General features: G+C 36.8%; 4 protein-coding genes and 1 non-coding gene across 5 annotated transcripts; 2 read left to right on the top strand and 3 right to left on the bottom strand.

Annotated features, from left to right (window-relative positions):
* Nucleotides 1-309: 309 nt before the first annotated feature.
* Nucleotides 310-5,593, top strand: Cbr-sec-23 (the record flags this gene model as incomplete). The annotated part of the gene is made up of 10 exons (XM_002638442.1): nt 310-447; nt 493-587; nt 637-781; nt 882-971; nt 1,013-1,126; nt 2,833-2,962; nt 3,375-4,220; nt 4,286-4,754; nt 4,802-5,117; nt 5,504-5,593. The coding sequence occupies 10 exons, from the start codon at nt 310-312 to the stop codon at nt 5,591-5,593; spliced, it is 2,433 nt and encodes an 810-aa protein (XP_002638488.1).
* On the bottom strand, nt 1,779-2,218 carry CBG12919 (the record flags this gene model as incomplete). Its single annotated transcript, XM_002638443.1, has 2 exons — nt 1,779-1,862; nt 2,006-2,218. 2 exons carry the CDS (start codon nt 2,216-2,218, stop codon nt 1,779-1,781), a joined length of 297 nt encoding a protein of 98 aa, XP_002638489.1.
* A 260-nt stretch (nt 5,594-5,853) lies between the features above and the next one.
* Cbr-ncx-1 lies at nt 5,854-13,555 on the bottom strand (the record flags this gene model as incomplete). The annotated part of the gene is made up of 13 exons (XM_045238548.1): nt 5,854-6,076; nt 6,152-6,308; nt 7,243-7,389; nt 8,109-8,391; nt 8,566-9,121; nt 9,542-9,648; nt 9,724-9,948; nt 11,138-11,438; nt 12,066-12,286; nt 12,337-12,549; nt 12,938-13,090; nt 13,151-13,255; nt 13,478-13,555. 13 exons carry the CDS (start codon nt 13,553-13,555, stop codon nt 5,854-5,856), a joined length of 2,769 nt encoding a protein of 922 aa, XP_045095003.1.
* CBG28814 lies at nt 8,492-8,573 on the top strand. The gene has a single exon. It is a non-coding gene (tRNA).
* A 7,277-nt stretch (nt 13,556-20,832) lies between the features above and the next one.
* Nucleotides 20,833-21,729, bottom strand: CBG12915 (the record flags this gene model as incomplete). The annotated part of the gene is made up of 3 exons (XM_045238547.1): nt 20,833-20,843; nt 21,025-21,635; nt 21,668-21,729. 3 exons carry the CDS (start codon nt 21,727-21,729, stop codon nt 20,833-20,835), a joined length of 684 nt encoding a protein of 227 aa, XP_045095002.1.
* Between the last annotated feature and the right edge of the window lie 543 nt (nt 21,730-22,272).

Genomic DNA, 22,272 nt, shown 5'->3' with positions numbered 1-22,272 from the left:
CTAAAATCCGTTGTAATAATTTGATTTCGCCGGTTTTCAAGGTTTCCCCAGTTGAGAAGTATAGTTTTCTGTTAATTTTTAGGCTTAAAACATCGATTTTCTGGGGAGCTAACCGGTTTTTCTATTGACACGTCAGTTAGGAAAGCTGACAGATTTCGAACAGGAGCTATAACTTTCTGTGGTTTTTAGGCATAAAGAGCAAATTTTCAGGTTAGAAAAGGCCCAAGAAAACAATTTCTTCGAATTCGTTTCCTCTTTTTTCCTATTTTTCGTTGAATTTTCTAAACTTTTCCAAATTTGCAGCACAGAATGGCGACTTGGGAGGAGTATTTGGCCACTCAACAAGCCAACGATGGCGTCCAATTCACTTGGAACATGTGGCCACACAGTCGCGTTGATGCGCAACGGCTCGTGGTCCCGCTCACCTGCTTTTTTACTCCATTGAAGGTTTTAGCAATATTTTTTAAAATTCAAAAACAAATAATTTTCTAGGAGCGACCAACAACCGAAGTTGCTCAACCACCACTCGAATATGACCCAGTTTTGTGTCAAAAAGCGAGCTGCAAAGCCATTTTGAATCCATTATGGTTAGTTTAGTTGAAAGCTCTGCAGAAAATTCGAAATTTTGAATTCCAGCGCCGTTGACTATCGCGCCAAGCTTTGGATGTGTCCGTTCTGCAACAATCGCAATCCGTTCCCGGCTCATTATGCAGCGATTGCTGAGGACAATCGACCGCCAGAGCTCTATCCACAATTCACGACGATTGAGTACACTTTGAGGGTGAGAAATGGGTTTTGAACCGAAATTTATAGCAAAATGGCTGGAAATTGCTACAAAACAATTTTTTACGGCCATTTTCATTCAAAATTTGAGTTTTCAGAAAGCCACCACCATGCCGCCAATCTTCGTTTTCGTAGTCGACACCTGTATGACTGCAGAAGAGTTGAAATCATTGAAGGAGTGTCTTCAGGTACTCAAAATCCTCTAGTTACATTAATTCGTCATTTTCAGACTGCTCTTTCACTTCTTCCCGCTGACGCTCTTGTCGGATTGATCACGTTTGGAAGAATGGTTCAGTTGCATGAGCTGAACACTCAGGGCATTTCTAGAAGCTATGTTTTCAAGGTAGATAATTTGAAAGAGGGAAAAGTCGGTTATTTTCGATTAAAATTCGCTAATCCAGCTCAGAAACTATGAAATTAACGACGTTGGGTTTTGGTCTGATTTTGATGAGCAGGAAGTACCAAATTTAGGTATTGCTACAGATTAGCAGGTGTAAAATCCCATTTTACTACTGCCAAGCAGAACCAAATTCAGATTTTGACACTGCTTAGCAGGAGCAAAATCTCATTTTACTATTGCCAAGCAGTACCAATTTGGTTTTTTTTCCACCACTTACTCACCCTCCTACAAATGTCTAGTCATAATAGCGTTTTGCACACATATTAATAGAAATTCAATTACATTTTATGTCAATGACACGAAACTTCCTCCCCCTCGGATTACTAATCCTCTTTTCTGACCTTTAAAAGAAATCCAAACACGAAGAAACTATACATTTTTATTCAGAAGAAACGAGAAGAGATGTGTTTTCATTATTATTATTTTTCATACGAAGAAGAAATTGAAATTCAATTAAGATGACACACATTAACAAACGAAGAACAAGACGAAGAAAAATATTAGAATGAGTAAATATTGGTCACACATGGCTTTATTAGGCTCCCTCTCTAGAAATTCCGTATAGTGTTATATCTCTCAAAATCTGTCTTTGTGTCTATTTGCCCATTACAATATTTCCGCCTATCCGATGTAGTCGCTTTGCTGGCAACGGGTAAATGGTCAGTGGCACTGAGGACATCTGCAAGATTCTTCATCGAGATGTGTAGTGTTTTGCGAAAAACAGGGAAATGGTTTATTTTCATCAAGCAGACATTGAAAAATTGGTGCACACAAAGAAAAAAAAGAGGGACAAAAGAGCAATCAGTAATCATCGAAACTCACTCTTTGCGGGTAAACATGATAATAGGAATTGTCCGGTGACGACAGACGTCTTGACATCATCTCCATATCCAGAATATCGGCGAGACGTCGGATGGAGGATTTTGCCTTTGAGTTGATATCAGCATAGGTAGCACTGTTATAGGTAAGAGGAGCTGCTTGGCAGGTTGTGTAGAGGATGGTTAGGGCGACGGTTAGGAGGAGGAGAAAACGCATGTTTTGAGCTGAAATTTTGGTTTTTGGAGCTGGAGAGGAGGGGCTGGGCTTGGAGGTACGTGCAGATAGAGCGAATGAATTAAAAATGGGAATTTGAGAGGCGTAACTTGAAGAAAAGCATTATTTTGATGAAGGGGGAGGAGACTACAGTAAAAGATTATCTGAGCTCAGAAGGTTATGGTAGTTTAAGAGGATAAGGATGTGAGGGTGAAGTTCAGAAGAGGGTAGATGTAATCCGCTTAAGGAAAGGGGAAGGATATGAAGTTTGCAAAAATTAGGAAAATTGAAAAGAGCAAAAGATCATAGAGAGGGCATTTTGATGAATTCTGGAATCTTGCAGATTCAGAAAGATCGTTGAAGCACTCAGAAGAATCCAGAAAGAAATTCTGGAGCTAAACAGCTTCTAAAAAGGAATTTGAGCTTGCTAGAAATTATAAAAAATTCTAGATTCCCAGAACCACGTGTTCAGAAGATTGACACCCTTTTAAGAGGATGATTGCTAATCTTATTAACCCCGCCCGAAAAACATAAACACATCTAAATTAACCGAAATTAGATATCCGGACTTAATCAGAAACCACCCAAAAACACCTAAAAATATCGCCTTATTTCAGGGAACCAAAGAAGTGACTGCCAAACAAATCAAGGACGTTCTCGCCTCGGGAATGGCTCGTCCGACGGCTCCAGGAGCACCAGCAGGAGGAGCTCCGGGAGCACCAATGGCTGGTGGAGCACCACATGGAGGTATCAAGACTATAGAGAAGGGGCGGGGCTTAGGATTTTTGGGAAAGACGTCATTTTTTTCTGGAGTAAAAGGAAGAACGATAGGGTTCTGAGCATGTCTAGATAAAGAAAAAAAAGGGGTATACATTAAAAATGATCATCATGTTTTTCTTGTTTCTTCTTCCTCCACACACAAAAATGATGGGTCCATGCATTGTCTATTTAATGACTTATGAATGAAAAGTGGAGAGTGGTTATTGTTGCCGCTTGTGATGACAAGAGGATCTCTGTTTTCGAATTGGTGAGACGGGATTCTGGGAATGCAATGAATTCATATGAAGCTATTTCTGTTCCTAGAAAATTACTAGAAAATTTGGTTTCTGAAAAACTAGAAAATTTGGTTTCTAACAAATCTAAAATCCAATTTTTTCAGCAACAGGACCAATGGGAGCTTCACGAGGACCAATGGGACCACCAGGAGCACCAGGAGCTCCAGGAGCACCCGGACAAGCAGCGCCAGCTCACCACGCTCCCGCCAACAAATTCCTCCAACCAATCAGCGAGTGTGACGATTCGATTAACGACCTCATCGATCAGATCACCGTTGATCGCTGGCCAGTCCCACAAGGACACCGACCACTCAGAGCCACTGGAGCGGCCCTCGCCGTCGCTGTGACACTTTTGGAGTCGTGCTTCCCTAGCACCGGAGGACGGATCATGTCGTTTATCGGAGGAGCTTGCACCCATGGACCAGGAGCTGTTGTTGGAGAGGAGCTCAAGAATCCAATCCGCTCTTGGAACTCGATCAAGGAGGACAACGCACCGTTTATGAAGAAGGCCAATAAGTTCTACGATGGTCTCGCTGCGAGAGTCGTCAAGAATGGTCACGCCGTTGATGTCTATTCATGCGCACTGGATCAGACTGGTCTTCTGGAAATGAAGAACATGTTCAACTCATCCGGTGGACACGTCGTCATGGGAGACTCGTTCAATTCGTCGCTCTTCAAACAGACCTATCAGAGAAGTTTCGATAAGGACGCCGCTGGAAATTTGAAAATGGGATTCAACGCGACGATGGAGGTTAAGGTTGGAGCAGGATTGAAGATTGAAGGGGTTCTTGGATGTTGTGCAAGTGGAAATGTTCGAAATGCGAATGTGTCGGATCAAGAGATGGGAATCGGAGGGACGTGTCAGTGGAAGTTCGGAGCTATCTCGCCAAGGACCACGATTGGAGTCGTGTTTGAAATTGCAGCACAGCATGGATCTGCGATTCCACAAGGTTTGTTAGATATCTCAGTATCGATTGCTCAGATCATGATCTCAAAATGCGATAAATAATTCCAGGTGGCCGTGGAATGGTCCAATTCGTGACCCAATACCAACATGCCGATGGTCGCAAGCGTATTCGTGTAACCACCACCTGCCGCACATGGGCCGATATGGGCACCCAGCAACCAAACATCGCCTATGGATTCGACCAGGAAGCCGGCGCTGTCGCCATCGCTCGTCTAGCCTCTTTCCGCGCGTCCAACGAAAACGACACGCCCGAAGCTCTTCGATGGCTCGACAGATCGCTCATCCGGCTGTGCCAGAAGTTTGGAGAGTATTCGAAAGATGACCCGAATAGCTTCCGTTTATCCGACAAGTTCTCGCTATTCCCACAATTTATGTTCCACTTGCGACGATCGCAATTCCTTCAAGTGTTCAATAATTCGCCAGACGAGACTGCCTACTATAGACACATTCTATTCTCGGAGAACGTCCTGGAGAGTACGACGATGATTCAGCCAGTGCTTTTCAGTTATTCGTTCAAGTAAGAGTACCTTATCGTATATCTCTTCAAATTAAACAATTTTTCAGTGGTCCACCAGAGCCGGTACTCTTGGATACGTCCTCAATCCTCCCCGACCGTATTCTTCTTATGGATGACTACTTCCACGTGCTCATCTATCACGGACAAACGATTGCTCAGTGGAGGAAACAGAACTTCCATGAGAATCCACAGTATGCCAGCTTCAAACAGCTGCTCGAGGCACCTGTCGCCGATGCCACATCGATCCTCCAGGAACGATTCCCGATGCCCAGATACATTGTGACAGAGCACGAAGGATCACAAGCGCGCTTCTTGTTGTCCAAAGTCAATCCTTCGTTGACGCACAATAATCCGTATGCTAATGTGAGTGAAATAATAGAAAATTGGCGGAAAATTCCAGAATCTGAAAAATAGCTGAAACTCAGAATCTGAAAAATAGCTGAAATTGCAACCAAATTAGGTCAAAATCGGTGCTTTGGTACTTCTAAGCAACGATAAAAGTCTATTTTGCTACTGCCCAGCAGTGTCAAAATCTATTTTGCTACTGCTCAGCAGTACCAAAAAGCAATTTTACTACAGCCCAGCAGTGTCAAACAGGGAGTTTGCTACTGCCAAGCAGTATCAAACTTGATATTTGCTACTGCCCAGCAGTGTCAAAAAGCGATTTTGCACCTGCTAAGCAGTTCCAAAATCAAAAATTTGAATCCAAACAATTAGATTCTGAATCCTAGTACCCCAATCTTTTGCAGGAAGCCGGTGCCGCTGTATTCACTGATGACGTGTCACTTCAAGTATTCATGGAACACTTGAAAAAGCTCGCTTCGAGTTCAACCACCTAATTCCGCCCTACTATTAATTTATTATCGATTTTTTTTTGTTTTTTCCATTTGTATGTTTTCTCCACCCCACCTGAAAATATTAATCTGCACCCCAACAAGATTCAACGAAAAAGACTAGAATTTTTTTATTTATTGAATGTGTTGATTTATGAAAACGGGAATGTGTTTTGTGTGTGTGTGTGGGTGCTTAGTTAATATGGCTTTGTAGATTTTTTGGAAGAAATTATTAGACAAGAGAAAGAAATTATGTTTAAAAAAAATTAGAATCCCTTAATAACACAGTATGCTTCAAGTGTACTCAAAAGAATGTATAGGAGCCAGACGGAGACGAAAATGCCGGCGGAGATGACACGCCACGACGTCGGACCGCCCAACTCTCCGTTGATTTTCCGGTTGAATCGTCGGTATTGAAGAAGGGCGACACAGATGACGGAGCCGATGAGGAACATGGTCACGGAGAAGGCCAGGGAGCCGGTGGAGACTCTAAAAAAGTTGAAAATTTAAAAAAATCAAAAATTTCAAAAAAAATGTTTTTTCGAAAATTTCAAAAAAACCTACAAAAACTTTGTTCCTCTGTAAGCATGAACACACGCCGCAATCATCCAAGCGATTCCGATACCCAAGAAGACGTTGACGGCGTTAGATCCGGTAACATTTCCAATCGATCCGTCCGCCCATTGATCGCCAACAGCGGCGGTACGGGAAGCGAATGTGTCTGAAAATTTCAGATTATTTTCAGAAAAATCAAATTCAGCAGGTTCGGAGCTTCAAAATGAGCCTAAATTTGAGATATTTGATTCAGGAAATTCTAGAAAAAAAATTAAAATTTTTTTCAAAATTTTGAATTTATTGCAATCTGAAAATTTCTCAAAACCCTCTCATGGTTATACTCATTCGAACCGCCTTGTTTTGCTGATTTCAAAAATACTAATTTCATGCAAATTAAGCACAAATGAAGCGAGTTACGGTAGTTGTCCTTCTAGGTCAAGCATTTTTCAGAATTCAAAAATTTGAATTTTTCGAAAAATTTTCAAACATAGCCATGATTATACTCATTTGAACCGGCTTATTTTGTTGACTTCACAAATATTAGTTTCATTATGATCGAAGTAAAATGAGCTGAGATACGATCATTTTTCTTTGTAGTCAAAAGTTTTGAGAATTCGAAAATTTGAATTTTTCGAAAAAAATTTCAAACCTAGTCATGATTATACTCATTTTGAAGCTAATAATCTCGTTATTTCAAAAACATAATCAAAGATTAATTTGGATAAAAAACAGATGAGTTATCACCCTAAAACTGCCTGACAGCTTAGGACCGTGTAGCTCAACTGGTAGCAATCTTTGACCCAGTTTATCTCAGTTCCTAGCAAAGATATCAAAAAGTGACGAACTGATAAAATTTTTATCATGATATCAGCAACATTTTGTTAGTTGACCACTTTTTGATAGCTTTTTTTAGAAACCGAGAAAAATGGTATCAAAGTGTAAAACTCTAAATTTGGAAATTTCGGAATTTCCAACTTCAACACATTTTTCAAACAGTCATGTTTATACTCATTAGAACCAGCTTTTTTGTTTGTTTTAAAAATCAAGGTTTCATTAAAATTAAACCACTACTAACAAAGTTACAAGCCATAAACACTAACCTGGAAGTGAGGTTCCCATAGCGACCAAAGTCAACGCGGTAACCGAGTCCTTGAGTCCGACGGTACAGCCAAAAGCTGCAGCAATGTCTCCAATGAAGGCAGTCAGAACTCCAATCATTATGATAGCAACCACAAAACAGCACCAGCCTGGAATTTTTAGAATTTTCAAAAAAATAAATTTGAGAAAAAAAAATGTTTTTGAAAAATTTTGAAAGCCTACTACTCAATTTTTAGACGAAATTTTTAGAACTTTAGTCACAATAATTTAAATATTAATAGATTTAAGCTTCAAACTAAATAAAAAACGATTTCAAAAATAATAAAAAATACCATAATCCCCTCTAATAGAACGCCTATCAAGCAGCCGACTTTGAATTTATATAGTTCATTTTCTGTGAGAGATATGAAAAAAAGTGGCCAATTGATAAAATATTTTCGATATTGTGATAAAGATTTTATCAGTTGACAAATTTTTGATATCTCTTATAGGAAGCGAGATAATTAAGATCAAACTAAACAATGTTGGGGACCAAGTTGCACGCTTACTGTAAACTTTAAGCCCTTATATCTCATTTCCTGTGGAAGATATCCAAAAGTTGTTAACTAATGAATTGTTTATCATAATGTTAAAAACATGTTATCAGTTGACATATTTTTGATATCTTTCATAGGAATCGAGATAATTGAGCTCGAAGTTGACGATGGACTTCTATCAGAGGAAAACGAAAATTTTCCCGAATAATCATATTGAGAATTTTTAAACAATTTCTGATTTTGAAAACAATAACTATAGGGTTATTCAATAATGAAAAGAGAAAGTTACAGAAAATTGTTGGAAAACCCCAAAATTTTCAAAAAAAAATCACCATTAAAATAGTCGGTAGGTGGAATCAGCGCGAACAGCAACTTCCATGGAAGTGCCACGTAGTGCATAATCTTCTCCTGGAGACTAACATCGCCTCCTTCCTCTTCTGGCTCCAAAGTCAGAGCTTCAGTGAATTGTTGCTTCCAACTCGACGTTCCAACCATGATAGAAGTGTTTGCTGTTACCAAAACTTTATCGACGAAATTCTTAAAGTCTCGATCTTCGGTAATAACCACTTTACATCTGGCAAATCCCAAAATTGGCTTTCCTTCCGCTCCTTCTTCCTGCAAATTTTTTTTCTAAATTTTTCATTTTTTCCTCCCCTCTTCGCTCCCCTGGTAAGCCCCCCTCATGTTTACGCCATCCACTCTCCTCTCTTCCGGCGGAGAGATGGCCGAGCGGTCTAAGGCGCTGGTTTAAGGCACCAGTCCCTTCGGGGGCGTGGGTTCGAATCCCACTCTCTTCAGTTCTTTTTTTGATTTTTCACTTACATCATCCTTAATCTCCTTGTGCCAAATTGGATCTCCCAACTCTATAAAGAAGTCTTCGTGCTTTTCATACTCATCGTCATTGGTAATAGGAATGTAGATCTCGGCTCTAAACCCATTTTTAAAATTAAAAATCAAAAAGTTTAGGAAAAATACATACTTCGATTGCTCATCATCAAATTTAAGCACACCCTCCTGATGAACGTAGTCTTGTGGTGACTTGGCGGCTCCGTCGATAGTTTTGTATGGAATTGAGACTTCTCCACGTGCTCCGCGAGATCGAATGACTTCGGCGACAAACGATCCACAGGATTCAACGCATTTGAATTTTTCGGAAGCGAATCCGAAGCATCCGGCATGATCGTCGTCAACAATGATTACTGTAGCTGTGGCGGCTGGTCCCAGACGGCAAGGAACGGCGGAGAAGTGTTCAGAACGGAAGGCGCGGACTTGAGAGAGCCGAACCATGAATTGCTCATCGTCCTCGTAAATGTCGTTGTCCACAATTCCGACTTTGATTTTTTGTCTGAAGTTTTTAAATTTAAAAACCTTCAAATCTTCTGTTTTGCAACAAAAATCATAAAAAAATGCTGAAAGTTGACAAAGTTAGGAGTGTTTTAAAAATTAGGACATTTTCCATGATTTGGACCAATTTCAGCCAAACGTTAGATGGTTTGTTTGATTTTGAAACTTATGTCATGTCATTTTTCAAATAATCTGAAAATTTAGCTTTGTTTTGCATTAAAAATCATTATAAAATGTTATGAATGAAGCGAGTTATAAAGTTTTGAAATTTCCAAAGATTAAAAAATTTTTTTTCGAAATTTCAAAACTTTATAACTCGACTCGAAGATGTTCAAAACTTATGGTTTTTACACCAAAATTTGAAGATTTTTCTAGAGTTTTTTTTTCACAAAATAACACAATTTTTAAATTTTTTTCTTACTCAGTTTGTCCGGGCTCGAAAGTGATTGTCCCCTCGGCTGGCATGAAATCCGAGTTTTCTTGAGCAGTATCGGCGATGGTTCTGGAACAAATTGTGTTAAAAATGGTCTACAAGCCAGTGAAAACTGATTTCAGAATTTGAAGAAAATAAAAGTTTTCGATTATAAAAATTATTTTCTCAACTGTCACAAACCTATAATGTACAGTAACCGTCGTATCCTCTGGAACGTTTCCTCGATCACATTTCACAGTCAAGTAGACGTCTCCAACATTCTCCAAACACGTATAATGTGGTGGATCGAATTCTACCGTAGCCATTGTCTGTTTAACAACCAAAGGTTCGAGCAATCCCTTTTTATTCTTCATCTTCTTCTGGATGTCTCCACTTCCAATCATTTTTCTTGTTGTCTGAAAATGGAGATTCATTATATTTATATTTGCTCAACGCTCCTTGAAACGGTGATTCCAAAAATGTAAATTTCACGAAGTTGGGATTAAAACGAAGAGAGTTATGAGTATTTTAAGTCTTAGGACAGTGCATTTTGCTACTACAAATTCAAATTTTGCTCCTGCTGGGCAGTAGCAAAATAGCAGTTTGCTACTGCCTAGTATGCTGTAATTTTTGCACTAAACGAAAACTGACAAATATAGCTTTAATTTGATATAAAAACATTTACCCGAATTATTGATGCTTTTTAAGCCGAGGAGAATTGAAACAAGCTCTAATAAAACTTTTGTATAATTGACCCTTTTTTGATTTCAGGCGAACATTTTTATTACAGACGAAAGCCCTAATGTTCAGCTATCTTTTAATGCAAAAATCAAAGCATTATCTAAACTATGAGAAAAGTTATAGACGTTTAAAGTTGACCATAGTTTGATTTTGGTACTGCTCAGCAGTAGCAATTCGTCATTTTGCATTTGCTAGGCAGTAGCAAAATAAAAGTTTGCTACTGCTAAGCAGTACCAAAATCTCATTATGGTCAACTTCCTACGTCCATAACTTTTCTCATAGTTGAGCTAACTACCTAATTTGTTTATTAAACGATAGCTGAGAAATAGAGCTTCAATTTCATGTAAAAACATTTACCCGAGTTATCGATACGTTCTAAGACTAGGAGAATTGAAACAAGCTTCAATTAAACTTTTATAATTGACCCACTTTTCGATTTCAGGTAAATATTTTTATACCAAATAGAAGCTCTTTTTTTCAGCTATCATGTGATCTACAGATCTAAAAAATATCTCCACTAGGAACAAAGTTGTACATGTTCAAAGTTAACAATAATGAGATTTTGGTACTGCTTAGCAGTAGCAAAATATTATTTTACTACTGCCTAGCAGGTGCAAAATGAACTAAGCAGTACCAAAATCTCATTATGGTCAACTTTAAACACCTATAACTTTTCTCATAGTTAAGTTAACCCTCTAATTTTTGCACTTAAAGGTAGCTGAAAAATAGAGCTTTAATTTTATATAAAATATTTGCCTTAATTATCAATGCATCAATTATAACATAGTTAAATTGGTAGGTCCCTTCCTTGAATTTGAATTCTTGAATTAACAGTATTTTTTGCGGGTTTCCTTATCTCAATACCTGAATACGGTAGAAGGCTCTTGACTTCTTCTGTTCGCCAACAACTTTTTCCATGGCATGCTTCTCCAATTCATCAACTGGAGCATCGGGATGCTCCGAACGTAGCTGCTTGAAAATATCCAAATAGTGACGTCGATGGATTTCGAAAGCTAATGCATCAGCGTCCCCTCCAATCAGCGATTGATTTTGATCTCCTGGAATTCCTCCATTTCCAGATTCCAATGCGTTTTCATGGGTCTTTTTGGATGGAGAACGACGTGGAGAACGGCGGACGAACGAGGAGAGTGGTCCCGAGATGAGTCTGGAAATTTAGGAATTTTTTATATTAATTTTTATATTTTCAGGATTTTTTAACACATTTCTCAAAAATAGTCATGTTTATATTCATTTTGAAACTCAGAATTTGGTTAATTCAAAAATTTAAAAAAAAAATCATTTTTTACAAAAACCAGATGAGTTATGACCACAACGGTCGGCTGCCTGCAACCGCATCGCTCAGCTGGTTGGCTGTCTTTGAGCCCATTTAATGATAAACATTTTATTAGTTTACCCCCTTTTTGGTATCTTTGACAGCGAACAAGATAAATTGGGTCAAAGATCGCTACCGACTCTGAGCTATACTGTCGTAGGCTGTCGGCCTGTTTTGTGGTCATAGTTCATATCTTTGGTGTCCAAATTGACTTTTGATTAAATTTTTTATATAAAAAAGTTATGCTTCAAAATGAGCATAAACATGACCATGTTTGAAATTCTGAAAAAAATGTTTCGAAAATGTCAAAATTTCTGGGTCAAATTATTAAAATGATCATATCTCAGCTCATTTTGTCTCAAGCTTAATGAAACTTACATTTTTGAAATGAGCAAATAAAGACGGTTTAAATGAGTATAAACCTGACTTGGTTAAAAATTTCTGTTTTTGATTGCTCACCTCTGTCCAAACTGTCCAGCATGTGCGTCGGCGAAATAAGCCGACGCCACTGTCAGCGGGAAGAAAACAAAAGTAAGGACTCCTTCCCAAACTTCAACTTCTCCCGGACTAAACACGCTCAAAATCAAGTACAACCAAACGTAGGCAAATGTAGACCAAACTACAGTAACCCAAAAGACGCCGTTGTGCTGAACGCGACGAATCTCGCCGTTTGGAATCGCCTGAAAAGTGTTGTTTGCAGTTTTTGTAGTCTGTGGTTTGTAGATTATACCATAATACAAACTGCAATAATGATGAATAAATTGAACGCGGCCGAACCGACGATTGTGGATGGTCCAAGTTCTCCAGCTTCGAAATTATTTCCACAAATTTCAATAACGGAGAGCAGGATTTCCGGAGCCGATGAGCCAAGAGCCATCAATGTCAAGTTACTGACTGTCTCATTCCAGACACGTACCAGGACGGTGAATGGCTCACCGGTGATCTGGAAATTTTAAATTTGAATTTGGAAGCCAAAATAAAAAAAAGTTTTTTTTTGGATTTTTTTTTCGCAAAAACCTCTAACTTTGAGCTCATATATCTCATTTGTTGTGAGAGATATGAAAAAGAGGTCAACTAATAAAATGTTAATCATAAAATTAGCAACATTTATCAGTTTACTACTTTCTGATATCTTTTACAAAAACTGAGATATTTTGGCTAAAAATTAAAGGTTTGTTTTCCATTTTTTTTCCCCATAAGTCAGCTCAAAATAGACCAATTTCAGCAATTTTACTATCATTTTTAAGCTAATTTCATGCTGAATTTGATTTTTGAAAATTAACGTTTACCAAGACCATTAAAAACCCCGAAAAAACCAACATTTCCCTTACCTTCTTCATTTTCACAGATTTGGTCTGGGAAGTGATGACCTCAATGGATGCCATAAATCTGTCAGCCACAATTGAAACACCGAAAAATAGGTAGGCGAGAACGAGAAGGTACACTATAGCACGGAACCATATTTTACATTCGGACAGGTTTTCCTGAAAAAATTGAATTTTGGAATTTTCGGAAAAAAATTTTTAAAAATTTTCAGAACTTACAGATGGTTGCCATACTGGAACGATGACTCCTGGAGCACAAGGTTTTGCTGGTGGACACGCCGTGTCTTCTGGAGACGGGAGACGCTGGGAGAATACTCGCACTACCTGGAAATTTTGAAATTTGGATTCTTTTTTAAATCTGTAAAAAAAATTTTTGGAATTGTTCAATTTTTTTTTGAAAATTGTTGAATTCTATTTTTATATTTTTCCAATTATGATTTCGATAAGATTCAGTTTTTGAGTGAAATTATTTAGCTTTGTAATTAAAGGCTGATTTTTAAATTAATTGCTCAATTATGTCCTAATTGTAATAGCCCTACTAATTACCTCGGTATTTCCTTGCTGCTGAGCTTGGAATTGCCCAAAAGAGACAACTAGGAACAAGATTATTTTCAACTTGGTCATCGCATTTGTAATTGTCTCTGAAAAAAGAGATAATCAGGGCAATTAACGGGAAGCCATTGAGTAATTAGGAAAAACAATTAAAGCGAAGGAGGGGAGAAAAAAGAAAAATGAACAATTGGAAAAATTGAGATTCTCACTAATAAAGTTTCTCACTGAGAGAGACTCTCATTAAGAAGATTCTCACTGAGAAAGATCCTTATTGAGAGAGATACTCACTGAGAAAGATTCTCACTAAGAAAAACCTTATTGAGAAAGATATTCACTGAGAAAGACTCTCACTAAGAAACATCCTTATTGAGAAAGATCCTCATTGAGAGAGAGAGATACTGACTAAGAAAGATTCTCACTAAGAAAGATTCTCACTGAGAAAGATTCTCACTAAGAAAGATTCTCATTAAGAAGGGTCCTCACTAGGTAAGGTTCTTATTAATAAACATTCGCTTTGAGACATTTCCTCACTAAGAAAGATTTTCAGTAGGCAAGATTCTCACTAAGAAAGCTTTTTATAGAGAGAGGTCGCCACTAAGAAAAATCCGTACCAAAAATAATAAGATCTCAGCTTCTCACTCAAAAAGCAATAATCATGTATTTATAACACGTTTCTTTTTCTCTGCGTCTCTCTCTCTCTCTCTCTCTCTCTCTCTCTCTCTCTCTCTCTCTCTCATTTTCTCACACCTTTATTACTAATAACTGAGAAAAAGGAGCCCCACCAGAAGTTAATCAACTTTTCTGTGTTTTTGTGGAAAAACAAAAAAAATGAGAAAATCGGAAAAAAGTTTTCTAGGGGGAAAAAAATAAGAAAAAGGTGTATGTACAACTGGATGTTGGGCTGGAAGATTGACTTTATGACAAGCGATAAACAGGAAAACAAAAAAATTTCTGAGAGTTTAGGGTCCGAAAACATTTTTGATCTTTTGAAAATTCTGAAAAAAATTTTAAAACTTTCTGGTGATTTTTTTGAAGGTTTTAGAAGGATTATAGCTTAAATTAAGCTTTTTTTCTCATCTATAGCTGATTTTAAATTCCCAAAGTGTTCAAATATCCAAAAAAATTCAATAAAATTTTTTTTTTCGAAAATCCTAAATTTCTCTAGACACTCTTTGAAATCTCTCTTTGATCCTTTGAACACTTTTTCTAGTGTAAAAACAGCGTAATAGTGCTCTTTTTCTCATCCAACGATGTGCTCATTGCTCATCGGGAACTCATTAGAGCAGAAATTTGAAAATTTTGAAAAAAGTTTTTTTCGAGAATTTTGAAAAATTTTTTTCTAGAACTAGCTGGGGAAAGTTTTTGGAGATTTCTATTCAGAATTATAGGATCTGAAAAAAAAATTCCTGATTACCGTAAACACTCTAATAGAATGCTACTACCCAGACCGTCTTTTTAAGCGTATATATCTCGGTTTTTTTGAAATATATGAAAAAGTTGTCAACTGATAAAAAGTTTATCATAATATCAGCAACATTTTATCAGTTAACTACTTTTTGATATCTGTTATAGGAACCGAGATAAATTGGCTTGAAGTTAGGGTCACTAAGAGCCGTCAATCGGCCGCCACTAGTCCGCCACAGCCAAACTTTGAGCCCACATATCTCATTTTCTGTGAATGATATCAATAAGTAGTCATTTGATAAAAAATGTACATAATATCAGCAACATTTCATTAGTTCACCACTTTTTGATATCTCTCACAGAAAATGAGATACATGGGCTCGAATTTGACGATTCGGAAAATTCCAAAAAAAATGGTTTTTTTTTGAATTTCCTTTAAAAAAGTTCCCCAAAATGTTTTTTCAATTCTCTAATTTTTTTTCCAGTCACCCAGAAAAAAAACAGAACTTCCGTTTTTTTTTCTAACAAGAACAAGCTAACTAGAAAACAGAGAGTTTTCTGTTTTTTGGATTTTTCCGAAAAAACATTTTTTTTTTGGAATTTAATTTTGGAACTTTCTAGAATCGGAATTATTGAATTAAAGTGTTCTCAGAAAGAAAAAAAAACACAAGAAGAAAGGAGCCAAAAAATGAGCCAAAAATTTTTATTGTGAAAAAATTGTTCTTCCCAAAACCCCCAACCACTTCCAGATGTTGTCAATTTGAGGGTTTTTTGAGAAAAGCAAAGGCAGAAAAAAATTATAAATAAATAAATCAAGGTTTTCTGGTCAATTTGGATGACAGGGAAAGAGAAAATTGGAAAATTGGGAAATCTAAATTCTCTGGTAAACAACACACAGAAATTTTGGATTCTTATATTTTTCCACCCAATTATTTCCAGCTGTTAATTTTTTTCAGAGAACCGGGGACCAAAAACACGTTGTCGTCAAGCAAAAAAATCTGGAAATTCAAAACATCTACTAATCCGAAAGTTTCTAAAATTTGAGAATCTAGGATTTCATTACTTTCTCAGAATCTCAGAATCTCAGAATCTCAGAATCTCAGAATCTCAGAATCTCAGAATCTCAGAATCTCAGAAACTCAGAAATCCTAATTGTTGTTTCAAGGTTTCAAAAATCCTAAATTCAAGATTCTGATTTGAAAAGTATTCTGGACCTCAAAATTCTATATTTTCGCTAAATTTTGGAAATATCGCATTGTCAAAATTCAGAAGTTTCAATAACTTCTGGATCTAAATTCCCAATTTTCAATAAATTTTCAAAAAATAAAAAATACAAATCTCATCACATAAAAAGGGGAAGAACGAAAAAATCCAACTAACACTGATCACTAAAATTTTCGAGGTCAAAGATTCCCCAATTTTTTTGTGTGTCACACAAAAAAATTGAAATAAACAAAAAAGAAGACGTCGAGAAATCGTAAAATCAGTGATTTGGAGAGAAGGGATGGAAGTGATCAATTTGATAGTGTGGCTACGGGGGGGGGGGGAAAATGGACAATAACAATAATTTGAAGAAGAAGAAGAGGTGAAAGTTTAGAAAAAAGAAGAAGAAGATGGAGAAATTCTTCTTCTTCTCAGGGACAGAAAGGAGTAGTGCCTAATTTGTGGTTTTGTTTTTTTTTTTGGAAGGTTTGTAAGTCTCTCTCTCTCTTTTTTTTTTTTTGTCCTTTTTTACTATCTCAAAAAAGAAGAAAGCTTATTTTTAATAGTTTAAAGATTCGAACAAAACAATTCGAACAAAGAAACTAAAAAAAAATGAAACTGGCAATTTTTTAAATCAGAAATTTTGTGTTTTGATCAAAATTTAAAAAAATGGAAAGGTACCCTGTATTTTTGAAACATCTGAAAAAAATTTAAAATTGAAATTATTTATCTGGAACTTTTAAAACATCCTTAAAGAATTCGATGAAATAAAAATGAAACTTCACAAATTTGGGATTTTTCGATTTTTCGAAAATTTCAAATTTTTGGAATTTCTGAATTTCTGAATTTTTAAATTTCTGAATTTTTAAATTTCTGAATTTCTGAATTTCAGAATCTCAAAATTTCAGAATTTCCGAATTTCTGAATTTCTAAATTTATGAATTTCTAAATCTCAAAATCTCAGAATCTCCAAATCTCAGAATCTCAAAATCTCAGAATCTCAAAATCTCAGAATATCAAAATCTCAGTATCTCAAAATCTAAAAATTTCTGAATTTCTGAATTTCTGAATTTCTGAATTTTTCACAATTTTTGGGAAGTTGTATAAAAAAATAGAAAATGAAGAAAAAGATCAATTGCAAAAAATGGGATTAATAAGAAAATCCCTAATCTAATCCCGAAATATTCCGAAAAATCTGCATAAATTTTATATCAAAATATAGCTCTTGAAATTCGGAATCGATTGATTTAAAATAATTTTCTAAACTTTCATAAAACTAAAAAGTTGTGCGCCTTTAAAATATTTCCCTATTTTTGGGCTCCAAAAATGACGCATTGATGAGGGAAATAAATACACTAGTAATCTGTAAGTTTATATTTTTTGGTTGATCAAACGAAAAAAAAAGAAGGGAAAAAAAAGAAAAATGGAGAAAAAAGTGACATGTTTGGGGAAAACTGAGATGTTTCTCAAGGTTTATGAACTGAAAAATAGAAATTTTGGTTTTTTTTTGAAACTTTTTTTCAAAAGTTTCAAGATTTTGCTTCAGGAAATATATGTGCTAACCAGCAAGCTGGTGCGCCTTCGGCGCGATTCAATCTATTTTTTTCAAATGTTCGTCGCTTCGTTTCTCACTTTTTCTAAATAAAAGGGTCACGTAAATATATATGTATTTTTCAATTTTTTCAAAAGTCCACAAACGGACACGAGGACGGACAGACGCATCTAGCGTTTTATTAATAAGGAAGATTGCTCTATTTCAAAATATTACGTTAAAAAAATTTATCAACTTCTTTGGTGCGAAATTCCAAAATGTTTCTAGACAATAGAAATATCCCGAAACTGCACGTATTTTGGAGTTTAGGTAACTGGATATTCAGGAAGGGGAAAGTAGAAAATTTTGAACTCAAAAAAATTGTGAATGTTTTTTTTTTCAATAAATTAAAACTTAGGATCGGATTTGCTTGATCAAGTAGTGTATCAATTTGAAGCCCTTTTTCTTGGCTTTCATTTAACACAAAAATCAACTTTATATCTAAATTTATAACTAAGTTACAGGCATTTCAAAAAGCTCATAGTGGATTTTTGGTACTGCTCTACCATTCGGATTTTGAAATACTTTTTGAAATCAAAATTCTGGAACCAATATTTGGATTGTCTATTTGAATTTTGTATTATTTTGAAGCCCATTTTCCCAGCTTCCATTTAGTATAAAAATCAATTCTATATCTAAATTTATAACTAAGTTACATGCGTTTCCAAAAGCTCCTAGTGGATTTTTGGTACTGCCCAGATTTTAAGGGAGAGGAAGGCGGACTGATTTTGCTGATTTTGCCAAGCAGTAGCAAAATCGCATTTTTGGTACTGCTTAGCAGGTGCAAAATTTAAAAAGGCAGTACCAATTTCAGTGTTTCGGTAACTTTAAGAGTTCATAATTTTGCTCAAAATGATTCTGGAATGATGTTTCATTTTCAGATAAGTAGATTCAGACACGCTGATTTCAAATATTTTGTTAAAATTCCATGATTCTCACTAGTTTTAGAGATATACGCATTTCAAAAGTATATACATATGAGCAATCGTAATAATAATAATAATGCTCATTTCCGCCGAGAAAAAAGTCAAAAATCTCGGGGAAAATAATAAGATTTCCATAGAAACAGGTGCTCATTTTTGGGTGCTCGAGCACCCAAAATGACTTTGAATTGTCCGAAAATAATAAACAGGAAAAATTTTTTCGTGAGAAAATGAAACATAAATAAGGGAATTGGATATTCTGAAAATGGATCAAACATGGAGAAATTGAAGAGGAAAAAGTGACGAATATCGAAAAATGGGGGACAAATTGTGTGATTTGAGGTCAGACTATAGTGTAAAATTGAAGAGAAATTGAGAGATTTGAAGAGAAAAAATGATAAGGTCAAAAGGTTTTTTGAAAGATCTCGATCATTTTTTGGGCAAGAATAATTCTGAAAAAAGTTATGGAAACACTGAAATTGGTACTGCATTTCAAAATTTTACACTTGCTAAGCAGTACCAAAATGCGATTTGCTACTGCTCGGCAGTAGCAAAATCAGTCTGGGCAGTAGCAAAAATCCACTATGGGCATGTTTAAACGCCTGTAACTTAGCTTACAATGTCGAATACAAAGTTTGTTGCTGATGAAACGGAAGCTAGTGAAAAGGGCTTCCCTTTGATATAAAATTCCAAAGTTTGTCAGAATATAGGTTAGGGAAAGAGTGATTTTTGAGCTTAGATTTTACAATGACTGTTAACAGAAATATATGGTTTTTTAAACCATTTCTCTATGTTAATATTTGACAACAACAAAAAATGTTCTATTACAGCAAAGCTCTATTTTTCGGCTATCCAACATGACAAAAATTATTTCAAAATGCTTGTTTTGAGCAAAGTTATGGACTCTTAAAGTTACCAAAACAGTAAAATTGGTAATGCTTTTCGAAATTTTACACCTGCTGGGCAGTACCAAAATGCGATTTTGCTATTGCTAAGCAGTAGCAAAAATCTACTATGAGCTTATTTAAACGTCTGTAACTTGACCTTAAATTTAGATACAAAGTTGATTGTTGCATTATATGAAAGCTAAGAAAAAGGGCTTTCAAATGCTATAAAATTCATTCAAGGTCCACTACAATATTCGGTCCAAATTATCTTCAAACTTCTTAGTTTCTCAAATCTCTAAAAACCCTCAAGTTTCATTTTGAAAAAGAAGGGAATATTCAGTGTAAAACAAAAAGTGGGACCTCTTTTCCTCTTTTTTTCTTTTTCTCTCTATTTGTACAAATGTCCTCTTTTTCACTCATTCCATTCCATTTCACCTCCTAAATTGACGGGAAAAATTTTGGAAAAAAAAACGGAAAAAGAAGAGGAAGAAGAAATTGAAGTGGTGGAAGAAGAAGACGTTAACATCTTCTAGAAGAATGCGTAAAACGGAAAAAAGAAGAGGAAGATGTGTTTCTCGGTTTTGTTGGTCTATGTTAGTGTGTATTAGTAAAAAAGGAAGAAGGGACACACAAAAATACACACACACCCAAAAAAAAATAATTGAAGAGAAATTTGAAGAGATAGAGAGAATTAGAGAAAAAATGAGATAATTAGTGAGGTTGTCGAAAAAAAAGGGAGTAGGATGAAGACTACTGATGAGGAATTAGGATGAATGGAAATTTGAGAATCTAAAATTCTTTTTGAAAAATTTCGAGAAAATGAGATTTACTCAAGTTTTTGAGCTAATGTATCTTGTTTCTCGTAAAAGATATCATAAAATGGTCAACTGATAAAATGTTTATCATATTATCACCAACGTTTTGCTAGTTTATCACTTCTTGATATCTTCTACAGAAAATGAGATAAATTGGCTCAAATTCAAACGTTTGAGTTTGGGGTCTAGCCAAATTTTGATGAATTTTTTCTCGGTCCCTGTGAAAGATATCCAAACATTTTAAAAAGCAAAAATGTTTGTCTTAAAACCAGCAAAATTTTATTAGTTCACAATTTTTTTGATAACTCGAACAGGAAAAGAGACAATTGAGGTAAAAAGGATGAAGTTTTAAGGAGTTTCACAGATTTCAAAAGAGAAAAATCAACAGTTATTTAAACGTGATGAAAAGAACCTTTTTGTGGATAAAAAAGTGTTCAAAAATTGAATTTTCCGTCAAAAAATCCACGACCCTTGATGCCCCATTAACCCCAGAAGAAATACTATAAAGGAAGAGGAAAGTGGAGGGTCAAATCAGTTCTCGCTTTCTCTGGGCTCCAGAGAAGGTGACCCGGGGATCTTGGGTCCTAGGTCCTGGGTCCTAGGTCCTGGGTCCTAGGTCCTGGGTCTTAGGCCCGGGTCCTGGGTCCGGGTTTGGGTGACCCTGACCGGGTGACCTGGATCCGGGTGACCTGAATCCGGGTGACCCTGACCGGGTGACCTGGATCTGGGTGACCTGGAGCCGGGTGACCTGGATCCGGGTGGCCTGAATCCGGGTGACCCTGACCGGGTGACCTGGATCCTTGTGACCTGGATCTGGGTGACCTGGAGCCGGGTGACCTGGATCCGGGTGACCTGGGTCCGGGTGACCTGGATCCGGGTGACCTGCATCTGGGTGACCTGGGTCCGGGTGACCTGGGTCCGGGTGACCTGGATCCAGGACCTAGGACCCAGGATACCCGGGTTACCTTCTCTGGAGCACAGAGAAAGCGAAAACTGATTCGTTTCTCATGAATACGACTCCAGGTCTCTGGGTCCCTGGGTCCCTGGGTCCCTTGGTCCCTGGGTCCCTGGGTCCCTGGGTCCCTGGGTCCCTGGGTCCCTGGGTCCCTGGGTCCCTGGGTCCCTGGGTCCCTGGGTCCCTGGGTCCCTGGGTCCCTGGGTCCCTGGGTCCCTGGGTCCCTGAATCCCTGGGTCCCTGGGTCCCTGGGTCCCTGAATCCCTGGGTCCCTGGGTCCCTGGGTCCCTGGGTCCCTGGGTCCCTGGGTCCCTGGGTCCCTGGGTCCCTGGGTCCCTGGGTCCCTGGGTCCCTGGGTCCCTGGGTCCAAGGATCTACCCTGCCCTTCGGGATATCCAGGTGGCGCTTTTTTAGAAATCTGAATTTCCTGAAACTTGTTTTTTTTTTGAAAATTTCGATTTTTTCCATGGAATTTTCAATTTTCCGGTTCTCAGAAAAATATTTTTCAATTGTCATTTGACGTTTAAAATAATGTACAGGTTCAAGTACAGGTTCAAGTAGTTGGAAAAAAATTTGAAGTTGGTGGCCTAGAAATCTGAATTGTTGGCTTCTCTAGGCCACATGTCAATTTTCGAGCTTTTTTAATGACCATAAATCACTCTCAAGAAAAAAATAAACCAAAAAAAGAAGACGAAAAAATGACAATTTTTTCCGGAAAATCAACAAAGACGTCAAAACGGAAAATTGATGGAAAAAAGGGAGAAAAAAGCGAGACGGATGTCAAAAATTGTGGTCCAGTGGTCCCCCTCATCAATCAAATAAAACACTAAGAAATTGTGAGAAATGGAAAACTTGTGAGGTCAAAAAATTATAAACAAATTATTTTGAAACTGGGGAAGAATAGGAAATTCAGAAATTCAGGAATTCAGAAATTCAGAAATTCAGAAATTCAGAAATTCAGAAATTTTTGAATTCAGAAATTCGGAAATTCAGAAATTCAGAAATTCAGAA

This window comes from Caenorhabditis briggsae (assembly GCF_000004555.2).
Source record: "Caenorhabditis briggsae complete genome, chrV, whole genome shotgun sequence".
Taxonomy (NCBI): Eukaryota; Metazoa; Nematoda; class Chromadorea; order Rhabditida; family Rhabditidae; genus Caenorhabditis; species Caenorhabditis briggsae.
This window is presented reverse-complemented; position numbering and strand designations above follow the sequence as displayed.